Source organism: Halyomorpha halys, unplaced genomic scaffold (genome assembly GCF_000696795.3).
Source record: "Halyomorpha halys isolate HHAL.00 unplaced genomic scaffold, Hhal_1.1 Scaffold127.1, whole genome shotgun sequence".
Classification (NCBI taxonomy): Eukaryota; Metazoa; Arthropoda; class Insecta; order Hemiptera; family Pentatomidae; genus Halyomorpha; species Halyomorpha halys.
The window spans coordinates 228,228-244,617 of record NW_027107825.1 but is presented as its reverse complement, the minus strand read 5'-3'; the positions used below and the strand labels follow the sequence as shown (position 1 = coordinate 244,617).

At 35.6% G+C, this 16,390-nt stretch overlaps 1 protein-coding gene across 9 annotated transcripts in view; it reads right to left on the bottom strand.

Moving 5' to 3' along the window:
- The window catches only part of LOC106678177 (uncharacterized), a 114,061-nt gene that overhangs the window by 73,013 nt on the left and 24,658 nt on the right, over nt 1-16,390 (bottom strand). For 4 of the 9 annotated variants that reach the window (XR_010843108.1, XR_010843109.1, XM_014416548.3 and 1 more), the window contains exons 2-5: nt 11,712-11,881; nt 5,299-5,459; nt 2,565-2,724; nt 2,302-2,488 (exon numbers count right to left, since the gene is read on the bottom strand). Coding sequence is in view for 7 of the 9 variants with exons in the window: in XM_014416548.3 (XP_014272034.1) it covers nt 2,302-2,488; nt 2,565-2,724; nt 5,299-5,459; nt 11,712-11,881 (678 nt within the window). In the remaining 2 variants the exon portion in view is untranslated. Of the gene's footprint in view, nt 1-2,301; nt 2,489-2,564; nt 2,725-4,853; nt 5,255-5,298; nt 5,460-5,726; nt 5,743-9,576; nt 10,087-11,711; nt 11,882-16,390 lie in introns of those variants that run through there. The other 5 variants (XM_024361655.2, XM_067046188.1, XM_067046187.1 and 2 more) reach the window with 5 other exon arrangements.

The window sequence follows — 16,390 nt, the reverse complement described above, 5'->3', positions numbered from 1 at the left end:
AAAATATACTATTTACTAAAAAAGAGCATATTACAATATATATATATAACGAACTTTGCACAAATTACGCAGGAAGAGATAGAGGACATCGCCTCGGACCTAAAACATGGCAAGGCACCAGGATTGGACGGAATTCCTAATGTAGCTCTGAAGGTGGCTCTCAGGAAATGGCCAGATCTTTTCATCAATCTCTTCAATTCGTGCATTCGTGAAGGCTCAATTCCGAAGCCTTGGAAGAGACAACGCCTCGTACTCATTCCAAAGAGTAAGGGAAGACTGGAGGACCTGTCAACCTATCGTCCAATTTGCTTATTGGATACCATGGGTAAGGCATTCGAGAAGATCCTTTCCCTCAGGTTACAAGAGTTCATGAAGGGAGTTAATGGCCTCTCGCGTGCTCAATATAGATTTCGTAAAGAGCGATCCACGATATGTTGGATTGGTAGTCGAGATGGCCTACACAGCAATTGCAGGAGCAAGATGGAGGAGAGGTGCTAAGTGTTATGCACCAATCATCACGCTAGACGTTAACAATGCCTTTAACACTGCAAGATGGACCTGTATAATAGATGCCCTACGGACTATGGCGGTGCCAGCCTATCTTATGAGAGTTCTCACTGACTACTTTAAAGATAGAGTTTTGTTTTATTTTTCAGACATTGGCCAAAGGAGATACAAGGTGACTGGTGGTGTCCCTCAGGGCTCGGTATTAGGGCCTCTTCTGTGAAACGTCATGTACGTCGCAATCTTTAAATTGATTGCCGGAGGGAGCCACAGTTGTTGGATTCGCAGATGACGTTGCAGTTGTAGTTGCGGCAAAGTACTTGGAAGAAGTTAGCCTCATCGCACAGTTGCTACGGTCCGAGTTTGGCTGTCTTCAGTAGGCCTACAACTTGCAGATCACAAGACCGAAGTTCTCCTAGTAATTAGCAGGAAGCAGACTGAGTCTATCACTGTTACGGTGGGGAGGCACGAAATTCGTTCCCAGTCTAGCTTAAAATACCTAGGAGTCATGATCGATGCACGTCTCCGCTTTAATGTTCACGCAGAGTATATTAGCGCTAAATCTGCAAAAGTAGCATCCTTTTTGTCACTCCTTATGCCAAACGTCGGAGGTCCCAAAGAAAGTAGCCGAAGGCTTCTGGCTACTGTTGTTCCCTCCATTATGTTATATACAGCCCCGATTTGGAAAGAAGCGATGGTTACCAAATCATACAGGAGGCACATGGTTTCAGTTTATCGCAGAGTTTGTTTAAGGATAGTTAGCGCTTTTCAAACTGTTTCCTACAAAGCGGTGAGTGTGATAGCCCGAATGCCACCTGTGGAACTCCTTGTTGAAGAAAGAAGCAGGCACTATGGACGACGCTTACACTTTTCCAGAGAAGAAGAGCGAAAAATAACCATCGACCAGAGGCAGCAGTGTTGGGAGGCAGCAGATTCCGGGAGGTGGACTCACAGGTTGATACCCGATGTGGGCAAGTGGTATGGTCGCCAGCATGGTGAGGTGGATTTTTACATAAGCCAATTGTTGACCGGACATGGATGCTTTAGAGCCTACCAGTACCGCTTCAAACTGGACAACACCGCAGAATGCCCTGGATGTCAGACTGTTGAGGAAACCGTGGAGCACGTGTTTTTCACTTGCATTCGCTTTGCAGCAGAAAGAAGTGAATTGGAGAGAGTATGTGGAGGACACGTCACACCAGAGAACGTGATGAGCTATATGCTGCTATCAGACCAGCATTGGAACGCAGAGAAGATATTCACCACAGTAGTCCTCAAGAGGTTGAGAGAGGAAGAGAGGGCTAGTAGACGTAACTAGCATGGAAACGTGAAAACCATGCGAAGAATGCGAGGCGGCAATCAGCCATTTCCCTCTATGAAGTAATGCCTAGCGGCGGTCCTGTGGAGAGGAATGAACAGGTGTAGGGCGGTGGTTTTAGTGGGTAAAAATCCCACTGAAGATTTCCACCGACCATCGTAAAAAAAAAAAAACACACACACACATATATATATATATATATATATGTATATATATATACACACACACACACACACACATATATATATATATAAATATTTATGTATATATATATACACACACACACACACACATATATATATATGTGTATAACGGTATACACCTTTTATAATATAAAAGGTCAAGTTTAAGGGATATAGCCAATCAAAATTTATTTTAGCTATTTGTTTTTTCCTGAACCAATTTTTAATTTTATTTTATACAAAAACAAATTTTGAAAATTTTAAATATATAAAAATATTAAAACATTCATTTATCACCTTGTGCTGTATTTCCAGCTACCAATCTAATGTTTGTGTGATTTTTAAAAATGGTTTTAATTTCTTCCAAAGTTTCTGGTGTCAACCACAATGAATTCTTTCCCTTTATCTGAGATTGTGTTTTCAAACATTTTAAAGATTTAAAGTTACAGTTTTGTGATCCATTCTGACAGGACTTCCCAATATCCTAATTTAAATAAACTTTTAATATCAATTATTTTTCAGAGTCTTACTTTGATATTTAAATTTGTAAATAAAATTACTTCAATATCCTTAATTTTTTCTCTAAGTGTTTCTGTTGCATCAACAGACAGAGATTTGAATGCATCTAAAATACTCCTGTAGCCTGTACAACGGCATATGTTTCCACCAAATGAATTTTCCACTTCTGTCATTGTTACATTGTCCTTAGATGAAAGTAAGCTAAAAATATAATTTTAATAATTTAAGTCTAAAATTATTTAAGATGTAACATGAGGTAAAATTTAATTGAGAATTCAGTTAGAATTAAATGCTTTAATATTTATATTTTGGGTGGACTTAAATCTGACAGATGTTGGAGTATTTTCATTGTTTTGCCCACTAACATAAGTATTCAAACACAAAGATGGGGACAATCACAACAGGCTTCAATTTATATTTTAAAGAAGTTTTAATTCTTGTGTATAATGTTATTATAAAGAAATGTGAAAAGATGAAACTTACTCAAACAAAATAAGTTTATTTATTGTCTGACTTCACTGGCATTAAGAAAAAATTATTGTTGTTTTTACTCTATTCATTGAAAATGTCTAGAAGAAAACATTAATTTATAGGTGGATTAAACAACAATTTATAGGTTGTTTCCAAGTTTATTTTGTAATTTAGGGGGGTTGATAACATTTCAAAATTAGCGTTATTACTGCTTGTATCACCATTGCTTATAATTTAAATTTGTTCAGCTATTGTTTGTTGTGATCTGTTTCCCATGTTTTGGAATAAATAAATATAGATTATTTTTGGTATTTTATTTAGCCATTAAAAATATAAATTGCAACTCCTCTCTTTCACTCGTTAACTCCTACTTTTAGAATTTTTCACAGCAGAAAAAAAAGGGGCAACCATAAAACAAGTTTATATCAAAAAGGCTCCTCTTCCAGCAAAAGGGCCACGAGAGCGCCTTGTTTTAGGAGTAATTTATTGAACAGCAAGTATAAAATTCCTCTAAAACAGAATATACAATGAATTAGAAATAAACAACATGATGCATGAAACCTAATTGAACCAAAATTATTACTGCATTCTTTAACCATGTCCTAAAGGTATACATTTTATTATTTATTCATTTTCGAGGGGAAAACCCTCAATACTTCTTACTATTTCAATTGCTCAGGTCATCCTAATTATTTGACATGTTATATCCTCCTTATTTTCAGGGATTCATCCCAATTATAAAATATTTTATAAACAATTACTCTATTTTCTTCTAGTCCATCTACTTGTCTGTTTCTTACATATTGGGGTCTAATATGAAATTGGGACAAATACCTTAAAATAAGGATGATATAAGACTTTAAATAATTAGGATGGACTGGGTAAAGGACAATCTGTTTGAAACATTATCCAGAGTATAGAAGAAATATTAAGGATTTTTTCCTAGAAAATAAATAAATAATAAAATTATTATTATAGAAAGATGGTCCATGTGGTTGTAAAAAAATGATAATAATAGCAGAAAAAATTATTCATTAGTAACCAACGTTCCTGGGGAATAAATTAAAAATATCTTATATATCTGGGGAGTAGATGATAAAATAGAAATTAAACTATGGATGAATTAAATAATTTAAGTGATAATAGAGCAGAAGAAAAAGTAAATAAAGGAGGGGAAGGGTTGAGGAAGAAGGTAGGATGAGGTGTTAAACTTATTTAAGAATTGCTCAACAAGGGCCTTAAATAGTATTACCAGCAAACCTTGATTTTGAGAGGAGTGTAACATGTATATTTATTGAAGTTCGCTCAGAATATCCACATGAATTAATTTTATCGATAAAATATATACTTATTTCATGTTTTCCATGTTATATAACTAAACCTTTATTTACAAATATAAGACAGAAATAAAACATTATGATTTTGAAAAAGCTAGAAAGCTTCTCCAGTATTTCTTAAGGGGCAGATGCATATTGCAAAGTGTAGTATATTTAGTACTTTAGTGTAGATATATTTAGTTCTTTTTCTATGCTCTATAAGAGGTTTATAATGAAGTCTTCTTCTTATATACTACCATTTACAATAGTATTAGTAACCTGTATTTTAAAGGTTATTTATCCCCTATAAGATAACAGTAATGAGGTGTCACTCCAAGTAAGCATTTACAAATAACAAATGGAAGCACCTCAAAGATATCCATTGCATATTGAAGAGCATTGCAATGAACTTAAATATTACTGTAATTACAATTTAGGTATATTTTTCTTTTATTCAATTTTCCCCCTACCTTACCTTTCAGTAGTATTGGGCTAGATTTAATTTCAGAAGATAATAAAATCAATTATTTTGGGTGAAAAGACCTCATTCCTTTGTTATCATTTCTATTCAACAATCATTAAATTTTGGGGATCATTTCCAACAAGCCTTCCTTATGTAGTTCCTATATATATTAATGAGCTATTTCTACTATTTCCTTCCACTCTTACATGAAGGCAGCATAGTACGGGAAGTTCTATTCCATGTCCAGAAGAGGAAAATCTTCATCAAAGACTCATTAGCTTGGTCCTCAGTGCCTTAATAACAGTGTAGGCAATGACCACATGCTCAGCAGTATCCATAAAAGAAAAATTGATATCAAACTTTCAATTGAGGAAATTTAATCTATTTAATTTACTGAAATCTATATCAGTATTGTCATGTTAAGCCAGTCACTTATATAAATGAAATTATATTGTTTAACATTCAATAATAACTGTTACATTGTTGTTAAGTATTATTGCAGTTGCTGTTTATTATTTATCTTACCTGTACATATTCATGACCATTCCTGGAGAACAAAATCCACACTGAGTTCCATTGAACTTAGCCAAGGTAGTTTGAACTTTATTATAGCCTGTGATTTTGTTTCCAATACCTTCAACTGTTGTTATAGAAGCACCTTGACAAGAAAGTATTGGTAGAAGGCACTAGAAATGAAAGTAAATATAGAAATATTTTAGTATATAAGAACTAAGAATAATATAGGAATTACTTTAGGGTACACAGGATATTTAATGATCCTTATAAAATTTACATAATGTATTTAGTTAGTGAAAAAATAAATTATGAAAAATTAGAAAATAACTTAATATATTATAACAGAAAAGGTACAAAATGTATAAAATGAAGTAATCAATTAAAACGTTTTGGAGTGATTATATATATTGTTTATAATATAATACATGATTACTTACAAAAAATGATTCAAGTAGAGCACAGAAAATACAATATTTAAATGAAAAACATTTGACCGATTCGATAAGCTACTTTAAACAAGCATAGGCATATATATTTCAATTAGTTACTGAATTTAATTGTTAAAATAAAAATTTAAAAATAACATCAAAACTAAAAATAAATAATAAATGGAATATGGTTCGGGTGCGGTAAAAAAAACAACTCTAATAGCGATAACTATTTCAATCAGTCAATGTTGGCCAGTATGTCACAAAACACACGGCGCCCTCACGTTAAAAACACCAGTAATAACAATCTCCTTTTTTCCCCTCTACCTCCTAATATCTTTATTTACGACAAATAGAATATGCATAATAGACTAAGCCTAATTACATATATACATATGTATAAACATATCTTGTATTGCCGGATGGCACTTTAAGAGAAGGTGCATGATCCGCTGAAGGAGGTTTATACAGTGGTGGCATGGTAGCCTGGAGACTCACATAGAATGGGAAGGGGACCATTCCGGCTGGGACAACAATCTCCGCTGCCTTTTAAACTGCCGTATTGTCACCGGAACTTTAACTCTCCACGTGCCATTATTCCTATTTCATCTTCTCAAACTTCATCATCTCTTCAAACTTTGTCATCTTTAGCTTCTTCTTCTGATATTCTTATTCATCCCCATTGCCATGATCTCCCAAACTCTACTATTTTACATTGCCCTACAGATCTTAACGTTTTTTCTCAATTCAAATTAAAATTCCCTTTTCAGATTTCTAATTTTAACACACTATGCAATCTACACAAGCGCCTTACAGATAAAAACAAACAACGTATTTCCCTTCTAAAATGCAGATATTATTATAAATCCATACATAATTCGTTAAAACCATTTTTCGATGCCCTCTTCCCTACGTATCAAATATTGCCATTCTATATTAATTTCTAAAAAAATCGTTTTTAAATCTTAAAATTAGGGAACTCATTCAACAAATTGAATCCCTTAAATATAAAATTTCTGATTTTATTATTGACTCACTTGCGTTATTGGCGAAAGTAACACGTTCCTCCTCAATAACAGTACCCAAAAAATCTGTTTATCTACAAATTAAATAAAAAACGTTTCCTAATTTCCAAATTTGAAAATATTATATCTTCTCTAATTACCGATTTAGAATTTATTTATCGAGACGATCTTTTTAGTATTTCTGAAGAAGACAGGGACCTTTCTCGTATGCGCATTTGTCACATAATTTCGGCTGAGTGCCTTAAGATGAGGCTACACCTTATCCAGCAGCATCCGTCCGGTGCGTCCAACACGCCTGGTCCACATCCGTCCGGTTTTCACCTCCAGTGCGCAGCCTAGTTCAGCCCTCCTGTTCTCATCCTGCTTCTTCGCTTTCATCTTCGTCATCTTCCATTGGTGACTCGCCAACCCCGGGTGGTTGAGCTCTTCCCAATGTAAAGTGCGTTGGCCTGACCACCTCCCTCCACCCGTAGATGTATTCCCTGAAGTACGGGTAGTTCTCCTTCTCCATCAGAAGAGGGAAGTTCGACTCGGCGAGGGCGAAGATCCCGGTTTTTCTCGTCAACCTTCCATCGCGGTGCAGTCCAATACCACATGCTCTGCCGTTTCTGGGACCCCACACCTCGGGCACCAAGGTCGAAGTTCTTTCCGAAGCTTTGCAGCTTTCCCTGGAATCCCCTATGTCCTGTCAGGATCTGCGAGACCCAATAGTCTGGGATGACCCATCTTGCTATCAATCTTAAGTGGACGGTGGTGAATAATTTCCTTAGTCTCGCACCCTTTTCACTAGTCCGTCACCGTCCATTCCACTCCTCGATCGACTCTTCCCGCAGGAACTTCTTCCAAAGGTTCGGGGTCTAGCCCCTCCGATAGCACTCCCAGCCCCTGTCTCTTCACACCATTCTTCGTGGCACCCTCCTTGAGGATGAGGTCCAGGGGCATTGCTCCGGCCAGCACCTTCACCGCCTCATGGGGACACCGTCCTATACGCCTTCGTGACCCTCAGCAGAGTCAGATGTTGCGTAGAGGCCAGTCTCTCCTTCTGCTCTCGCGTGAGGGTTCGACTCCACGCAGGAGATGCGTACCTCAGGATACCCAAGGTCACTCCTTTGTAAATAGTCATCGTAGCGGGGTAACTGAGGCCCCAGAAAGTACTCCCTATACTACTCAGCCCATTAAGTGACAGAGTCACTCAATGATCAACCAATCAGATTAACCCCCCCACCTACCTTAACCTCATTTCTTATAACTTTTTAGCCCCCCACTTATACGGACTCCCTAAAATCCATAAGCCTGGTAACCCCCTTCGCCCCATCATTTCTAATGTCAACGCTCCCTCTTCTAAACTCAGTAAATTTCTTCTTCCAGCCCTTCAAATCCTTAGCCATAATAACCCTTATGATATCCGTAATTCCTTCCACCTTAAAGAACTATTACAATCCTTTAGCAAACCTGAAAACTTTATCTTAACCTCCATATATGCCGAAAACCTTTTTACTTACATCCCCATTGTCAAAGCCCATCATATCGTTGAGAAGAACTAGACTATAATTCAAGCTCATACCAAGCTTAACCTCACCTCATTTCTTTCTGCTTTAGAACTTTGTTGTAATTCGGTTCCTGATAAATTTTACCACCAAATTAGCAGGGAACTGCCTTGCTCCTGACATCTCTAATATTGTTCTTAATGACCTTCTGGACTCTATAATACCTTTGTTTTCACAAGACATCATTTTTATTAAGAAGTACGAGAATGATATCTTCTTTGTCCTCAATCCTGACAAAATCCCGAAATCCTACCACCCTCGTCTTCAATTTACTGTTGAAGGTGAATTTTACCATTCCCTCCCTTTTCTTGACCTACTTATTATCAGAAATCCCTGGCTCCCTATCCACTGATTAGTATACCAAACCCACCAATTCCGGCAGACTCCTCAACTATTTTTCTCAAAACCCTTATCACCAACTTATCAATGTTGCTAAGAACCTTCTCCACCTTATAAGTGACAAACAAACTACTTGATTCTTACATTAACCCTGTTACTCCGGTTCCTCCTGTTCTCAACTCTTCTCAACCCTCTCCACCTCTTTTTCAATATAGGTCGCTTTCGTATATCCCCATTCTTTCGGAAAAAATTCAAAAATCTTTAAGATCCACTATTCCCACCCTACGTCTTGGCTTGAAGTCCCACAACAAAATTTCCTATCTTTTTTTCAAATTAAAAGACCCTATTTCTTTTTTTACACCGATCCAATGTAGTTTACCGGATACCTTCTTCTACCCCATGTTGCAATTCCTTCTATATCTGCGAAACTAAGAATAAACTAAAAACCAACTTAAGAACCACATTTCCCAGCACAAAACTTCTATTAACTCCAGTAATCCATTTGCCTCTAAATTGTCGGAGCACGCTTTAACCTGAATCATGATTTTAATTTCGATAATACTTCAATTCTTGCTACTGTCCCCAACCATAAAAAAGGTCTCATTTCACAGTTCATATACATAAATTTAACAGAGAATTCCGTCAATCATAAAGTCGATAAAAACTGTATCTCCCTGACATACCGACACATTTTCAACCTTATAAAACCCTCATAATGCTTCTTACCTCTACGTTCTGCATTTCAGATGGCCATTTTCCTGTTATGTCTTTTATTCTGGTTTACATTCTCACACCATACTTAATTTAATTATATTTTATAGCTACTTTCCTTCTTTTTTCTTTTATATTTATGCATCTTATTTTTAATCTATATTCGTATTTTACCAGCTTAAGTATAATTAAATTAATTTCTTTATTATTAATTTTTCTATTATATAATTTACTTACCTCTGTATCCCTATTCATTCATTTGATATATTGTCTTTCTGTATCATTTATACGTATTGTATCCCAGTTTCTTTACTTTATTTCTTCTTTGTTTTCTATCTGTGTACATTTTAATTTTTTTTATATACATTTCTTCTCCTCTTCTATTATGTATATTATCATTTAGTATTTATCTTATTTTAATATTTTCTACACTGTTTACTTTAAAATTATTTTCAAATGCTAACTGCTATCCCCACTCCTCCCAATAAAACGGTTCACTCTGACTTTGACTTCCATCAAAACAGATATGAATTCTGTCTCGTTCATTTTCTTCCTTCTTTCTTGATTTTATTCTTATCCCCTTTTCATCTCTTAGTTAGTTCTTTCTTTTATATTTCTTTTTTCTATCTGTTACAATTTCCGTTTTCATTTATTGTTTATATACCTTTTATTTTTACGTTTTATTGTATACCCTTGTAATTTTCCATTAACTTCTTTACTTATGTTAAGTGTTTGTATCTTTTTAGGCTTGGTTGAGGCCTTGCACCTTGGGCGGAACGTTTGGTTCTTTAAATTATTTTTCCTTTTTTGGTTTTTTTTTTTTTACCGCACCTGGACCATATTCCATTTATTAATAACACACAGAGTCAATCAGTGATCTTCCAGGAAAAATAAATAAAATCACAGTCTTACTTGTACCACTAATATTGTACTCCTTAAAAAATAATTATTATTTGTAATAATTTAATTTAATAATTAATAATTCCATTTATTAATAACACGCACAGTCAATCAGTGATCTTCCAGTAAAAATAAATAAAATCACAGTCTTACCTGTACCACTAATATTGTAGTCCTTAAAAAATAGAATCTAATTAAATATTTCAACTTATTGTTAGATTTACTATTGTTTCATTAATTGAATTAGTCTTTTGGAGTATATATTTTTATGAAGTTGTTTGTTCAACTGAATGAATAAAATGTCATTTTTTCCCAACTCCTCAATCAGCATTTCATACTTCTCGAATCAGAGTACTCTTTGAGTTCTAAAACTATTATAAAGGATTAAAAAGAAAAAGTTTGAAAATAATTTCTAAACAATAATAATCTAAATAATAACTTGTACACCTATAGATTATTTCCTACTTATTATACAACTCTTCTGATCTCATCTCGCTGGTTGAACATAAGCAACAATTGTTTTATGTTTTTGGAGTGGACTATATACTCTTATACAAGGCGATGGAAATTGATTCGATATCGTGATACAATTGATAATTTAAATTAATAAAAATCTTGTGGAATAAATTGATACTACCAGTTACAAATTCTCTTGCTTAGATGGGTTAGAAACAGATCATAAATTAAATTAAAAGTGATTAAGAAAGAAAAATTATATACAAATGTCCAATATGTGTCTTAAATTATTTCCCAACAATCATCTTAGTTGAATTATTGATACTTTACTCAACGTAAATTCTTGATCATTGCTCGACTGATCTGTTTATAGTTAATCTTGTTTATTTATTTAAATTTCATAATTTTTATTTCAGCTTTTCCTGATTTTTCAGTATTTACAAAGCTGAACCTACTTCATAAACCACTGGAAGAATACATTATAAGGATACAGGAGTATTGCTATCACGACTGGGTTGTAAAATTTCCCAACAATTTTATCCACATTTCTCAATCATTTTAATTTTCCCAAATATATTTATTGTTAAATATTTCAATTTCCCCAGCTCTGTTGGATTTAAACATTCTACTGTCGACAACTGACAATAACAATTTTCTTTTATATTCAAACAATTTATTATATTAATAAAATACCAATGTTTAAATTTTAGAGCTCTGAGTAAAAGGTTATTCTATAAAATGTTTGCTGTTTAAAATAGGTTTTTAAACTACAAATTCTTTTAAATTTTTGAGTTTTAAAATTATTATAAGGTAGAGGAAGCTGAAACTTAAAAAAACAACAACAATTTTATGTTATTTTAGACCCACTCTTACCCCACTACCATCTTGAAGATAAACCGTTCATTTTGGTAAATTGATTTTTACCTATTTTTAATCCAGCACCTAAAACGCTTCTAATACAAACAGAAAAAAGAATTTGGTAAAAAACTCCACAATAATTTTTTTTTAAATCTTACAGCATTAACTGCAAAGCTTTTTTCCTCTTGTGTGACAGGGTGCCGCGATGTGTAATTGACAACACAAGCTCCGCAACCTCCTTCTTTGCACATGTACTTGGTTCCTTTGAGTCCAACGTGATTTCGCAGGAACGTTAGTAATGTGGTATTTGGACCAACATCTGTTCTTACTAGAAATAATATATGATTTATGTGATTAATATTACTTATAAAATTATTTTATTTTAATAAATTAATTCCTATTTAATTGAATATGTATATTTAAAAAAAAAAAAAGACGATCACAAAAAGTCTTTTACTTAATTTTAATTACTTTTCTTAACGACGAAAAATGTGGAAGAAATATTGGAGTTCATGAATGAATAAATACATTTTGTTCTTGTTACCTATACTAATATATAAAGCTGAGGTTGTTTGAACTCACTAATTTCAGACAACAGAAACTATCTCAAGGAAATAAGGTCGGTTTTTGTTAAAGAAGGTAATATGACCTTGAAAAAAACAAATAATTACTTAACAATAAGCATCTGCATTGTCTGGTTCAGAATGTTGTGGGTTCGATTCCCAGTCTGTAAGTGTGTAACTATAAAAATATATTGAACGAAAATATTAACCTCCTAAATGAATAACTATTAAATTAACAAGCAATGCAGTTACAACTCATTCTCTGGAAGACTCCCATGTTCTGCATGATTCTCCGATTTGCTGAACGCCAGCACGTCGTCCATGTAAACATGGCATACAGATTCATCCAAACCCTTCAGAAACTCGTCCGTGAGTTTGTGGAATGTAACTGGCGCATTTTTCAGACCAAATGGCATTCGTGTAACCTCATAATACTCTCTCTCAAGAATGAAATGGTCTTATGCTGATCTCTAAAAGGGCTTCTACATGTTGGGCGCTCGCCACAAATCGGAGGCTTGCACAAATGCTCGGTAAACAAAGGAACCGTCCGAGCGGACCATCCACATGTCAGTGCTTTTCAGAGAGGCAGGCATGGCGGACGCACAAGAGGTTTCAGCCATTGGACTGGGATTATATTATATTTATTACAAAAAAAAAAAGAAAATGAATGGAGATTAAATAAAATTAATATAAAACGTATTATAAAAAGTAACAACAAACACCTTTAACATCCTAACAGCTCTCAGTTGCAACTAAACATTGAACAAAGATGGAGATGCTACATGAGCGCTCGCACGATCCTCCTTTGATCTGTGTCCAAAAAACTGACTCTCGACGTATCAGCAACGAGCTTAGGCCAACTCGTACCAGCCAAGCCAAGCCACCCACTCACATGCTCGCGCATATCTGACTTCGCCACGGCTTGACCAACATGTAGAGCCACCTTAACATGCTTTCGGAGAGCCTGAGGGTACCATATTTCTTTCACAAATGTGACTCTATCATGTTATTGGAATTTCATGCACCATCCTACTCGTCGCGCTTAACACTTCCCATTCCCTGAAAAATATGTCAGCGAATTCATCCATAATGGCATCTTTCCAGCTTCCAGATTGCGCTACTGTCCCGCTCCCCCATTTCCTACAATATGTTGACACCTGTATCTTCTCCCTCCGATTCTAATATTTCACTGACACCCATAAAAGGTGGCAGCCAATAAGAGTAATGGAGATCCTTACATCAGCTCCTACCTACCCTAATAAACCACAGCCTATAATCGCCTGATAATCTCTGGGCAACTCTCCAATACATGAACTACTAATTTATCCCCTTTTGCTCTCCACTTACCGAGCTCTATTTCTACTCCTCCCTCTACACTGCAGGGCCCACCCAGAATGATTAACTAACATCTGCATTCCTGAATCTGGAGTGTCCTCTTCTCCCCGTACAGTTTCTTTAGAACTGCCGGTATCCACCAGACATCATACGTGTCCTCTCTCTTGGATAATGGGAAGACCGCCGTGCTCTCCTCTCACATTGTGGTTCTCTAACGTGCGATCGTACACTCCTCAGATTACGCCCTGGTTCCTAACCACCTCGTCTGGTGCACGTTCCTTATACTGCTCTACTTCGATCGCTTCTTATTCGTCCCTTCCTTCAGTTCCCATCGCTGAAGCCTCCGACGTTTCTTGGGATTCACTTACACTCAGTGTCACAATGTTAGACATACTTCAATAATTGTTATCCCTACCCTCCCATCTTTTCAAATTACCCGTAAAGTAGTATTAAAATAATCTATCACTTACCTGAAGTTAATCAGCAGCCTGCTTTTATTTTGGTTATCAATGCAAAAATGTCGTCAGTTTCTTTTATTTTTTTTATTAAAGTTAAGGTCCGTCAAAATTTTAGATACACTCCCTGGTAAAAATAAATAAAACTCATTTTAATACTTTCCACCACCATTAATTAATTTAAAAATTCTGTTTGGTAATGAATCGTACAATTATTTGATTGTTTCTTGAGGTAATTGTTCTCATGGAGCCAGAATTACAGATATCAAATCCTTAATTGTTCCGAACTGTCTTGACTCAGAGTACAGCCTTCTTGAAAGTGTTCCTTAAACATTTTCGATAATGTTCAGGTCGGGGGAGACAGCAAACCAGTCTAATGTGACAATTTCGTTGCAAATAATCCAGTCTTAAATAATTTTTGCCGAATGTATTGGGACGTTAACTGCTGCTTGCTGGAAAACTGGTGTGCCTTCAGACATGTCAATAAAAGTTAACTTTTGTTCCTATACAAATTTTTATATTCAGCTGAGTTTACTCTTGATGAAACAAATACCAAATTTCCTATCTTTTTGTAACCAATTGGTGCCAAACCATAACTATTCCTCCTCCCATTTGACGCCTTGATAAAATTCTTCTTTCCTTAAGACATGAAAATAATTCAAAAATCCATCTAGCCCATTCAGATTGAATTTATTTTAATCACTAAAGATGACTTTTTTCCTCTCCTCAGTACATGACATCGCATTACGAGCAAAGACCATCAGAGGTAGCGGATAGGGGGATTCTCACCAGATATGGCGGGAATCGAGGAAATAAAATACCCGGGATGGACTAAAACTAGACATAAATACAGGCGCGATAGTTTCTAGACCTAGGCGTACTGGTCCTCAGGTTAGAGGCAGCTGTTTCAAACATGGCAGGCGAAAATAAAATTTCGGAAGTCACTAATGATGGAAGATGGAAATGGGGTATGGAACCAGTGTCGAAAGAGTATGTGAAAGCGGATTCCTTGACGTCGTCATCCTACAACCGCAGTGATGTAATGGTGGGAGACCTGGCCATTGTAGCATGAATACCACAAGACTAATTACTTCAGAGGTGATACAGAACCTTGGGAGGAAGATAAAACTTTTTATTTTTATCTTTTTATTCACACAAAGAATAACGTCCATGGTAATATAAGGAGTTATGCCTGTGAAATCCAACTTTACTAAGAAAAATTGGAAACAGCTACCCTCTCTATCGAAACTGCAGATGGCCACTCAAACAAAGGAGATAAATCCACCAAGAAAGAATGCTGTAAAATCCGAGGGGACAGTTACCACTGTCATTGGCGGGTAACTTCAGAGATCGGCAGTTCAACGTAAATAACCACAAAAAGAAAACTAGCACGAAGAACGCAAAAGATCGAGGAAGAAACCTCGCCCTAAGCCATCGAGGCCTGATTATTTCACAATGAGGCCACCACTGTGAAAATACCGGGTAGCCAGTCCTACGCAGATTTTCTGCGAAAGGTAAGAGAAGGTCCGACAATGATAGAGATGGCCACTTCAATAACTAAGGTCCGGAAAATAAATTAAGGCAATCTTATTCTGCAATTGGAGCGTAAGAAAGAGCAATCTCTTGCAACACTGAAAAGCTCAATGGAGAGAGTGTTTGGCGAAGGGGCGAAAGTGCGGACTTGGACGGAGGAGTCCCTTTTCATCTTCAAGATCTGGACGCTCTCACCTCCAAAGAGAAGGTTGCGGAGGGCTTAAAACCTCTCCTGGCTGAAGAGTCAGTGCCCATCACAACAATAAAATCCATCCGTCAAGCCTATGGAGGTACGCAAACAGCGGTCATTTCACTACCAGTTCTCCAGGCTAGGGACGTTATCGCCTGCAACGGATCGCTTCTTGGAATAGTACAAGAGCCCAAGAGGAGAAAAAAGGCAGTTATCTCACCCCAAGATTTGATTACTTTAATGAAAAATATGTATAATTACTAGCCAAAACTGATGAGTCTGCCAAGTATAGGTAGGGAGGAATAAAAAATGGCGGCTGTTTCAAAGCGATAATTTTTTTTTTTTTTCATTCGGAGCACTATATCTTAAAAAGTAGGAACAACACAAGAAAACCAAAGAGAATATCATTTAAAGAATAGTAAATTGGCAAAACTATTAGCCCTAATAGAGTTATCTACGTTAAATATTTTTAGAGATATAGCTTTTTAATAAACAATGTTTCAGAAAAATGTTGTATGGGACGTACTGAAAGATCAGTAGTTAATGAATTTATTTTGAAAAATTTATATCTCACAAACTATTTGACGTACAAATGTCTATTAGCACTCAAATCAAAGCTAGTTTAATGAGCTATAAAGTAGTTTATGATGTTTATCTTCGTAGGAGTAATAGTTTAAATGAAATTTGCTAAAATAAATTGATTTATAGTTGTTTGGACAAATTTTCATTTGCTAAATTTATATTTATTTGTGAATATCATA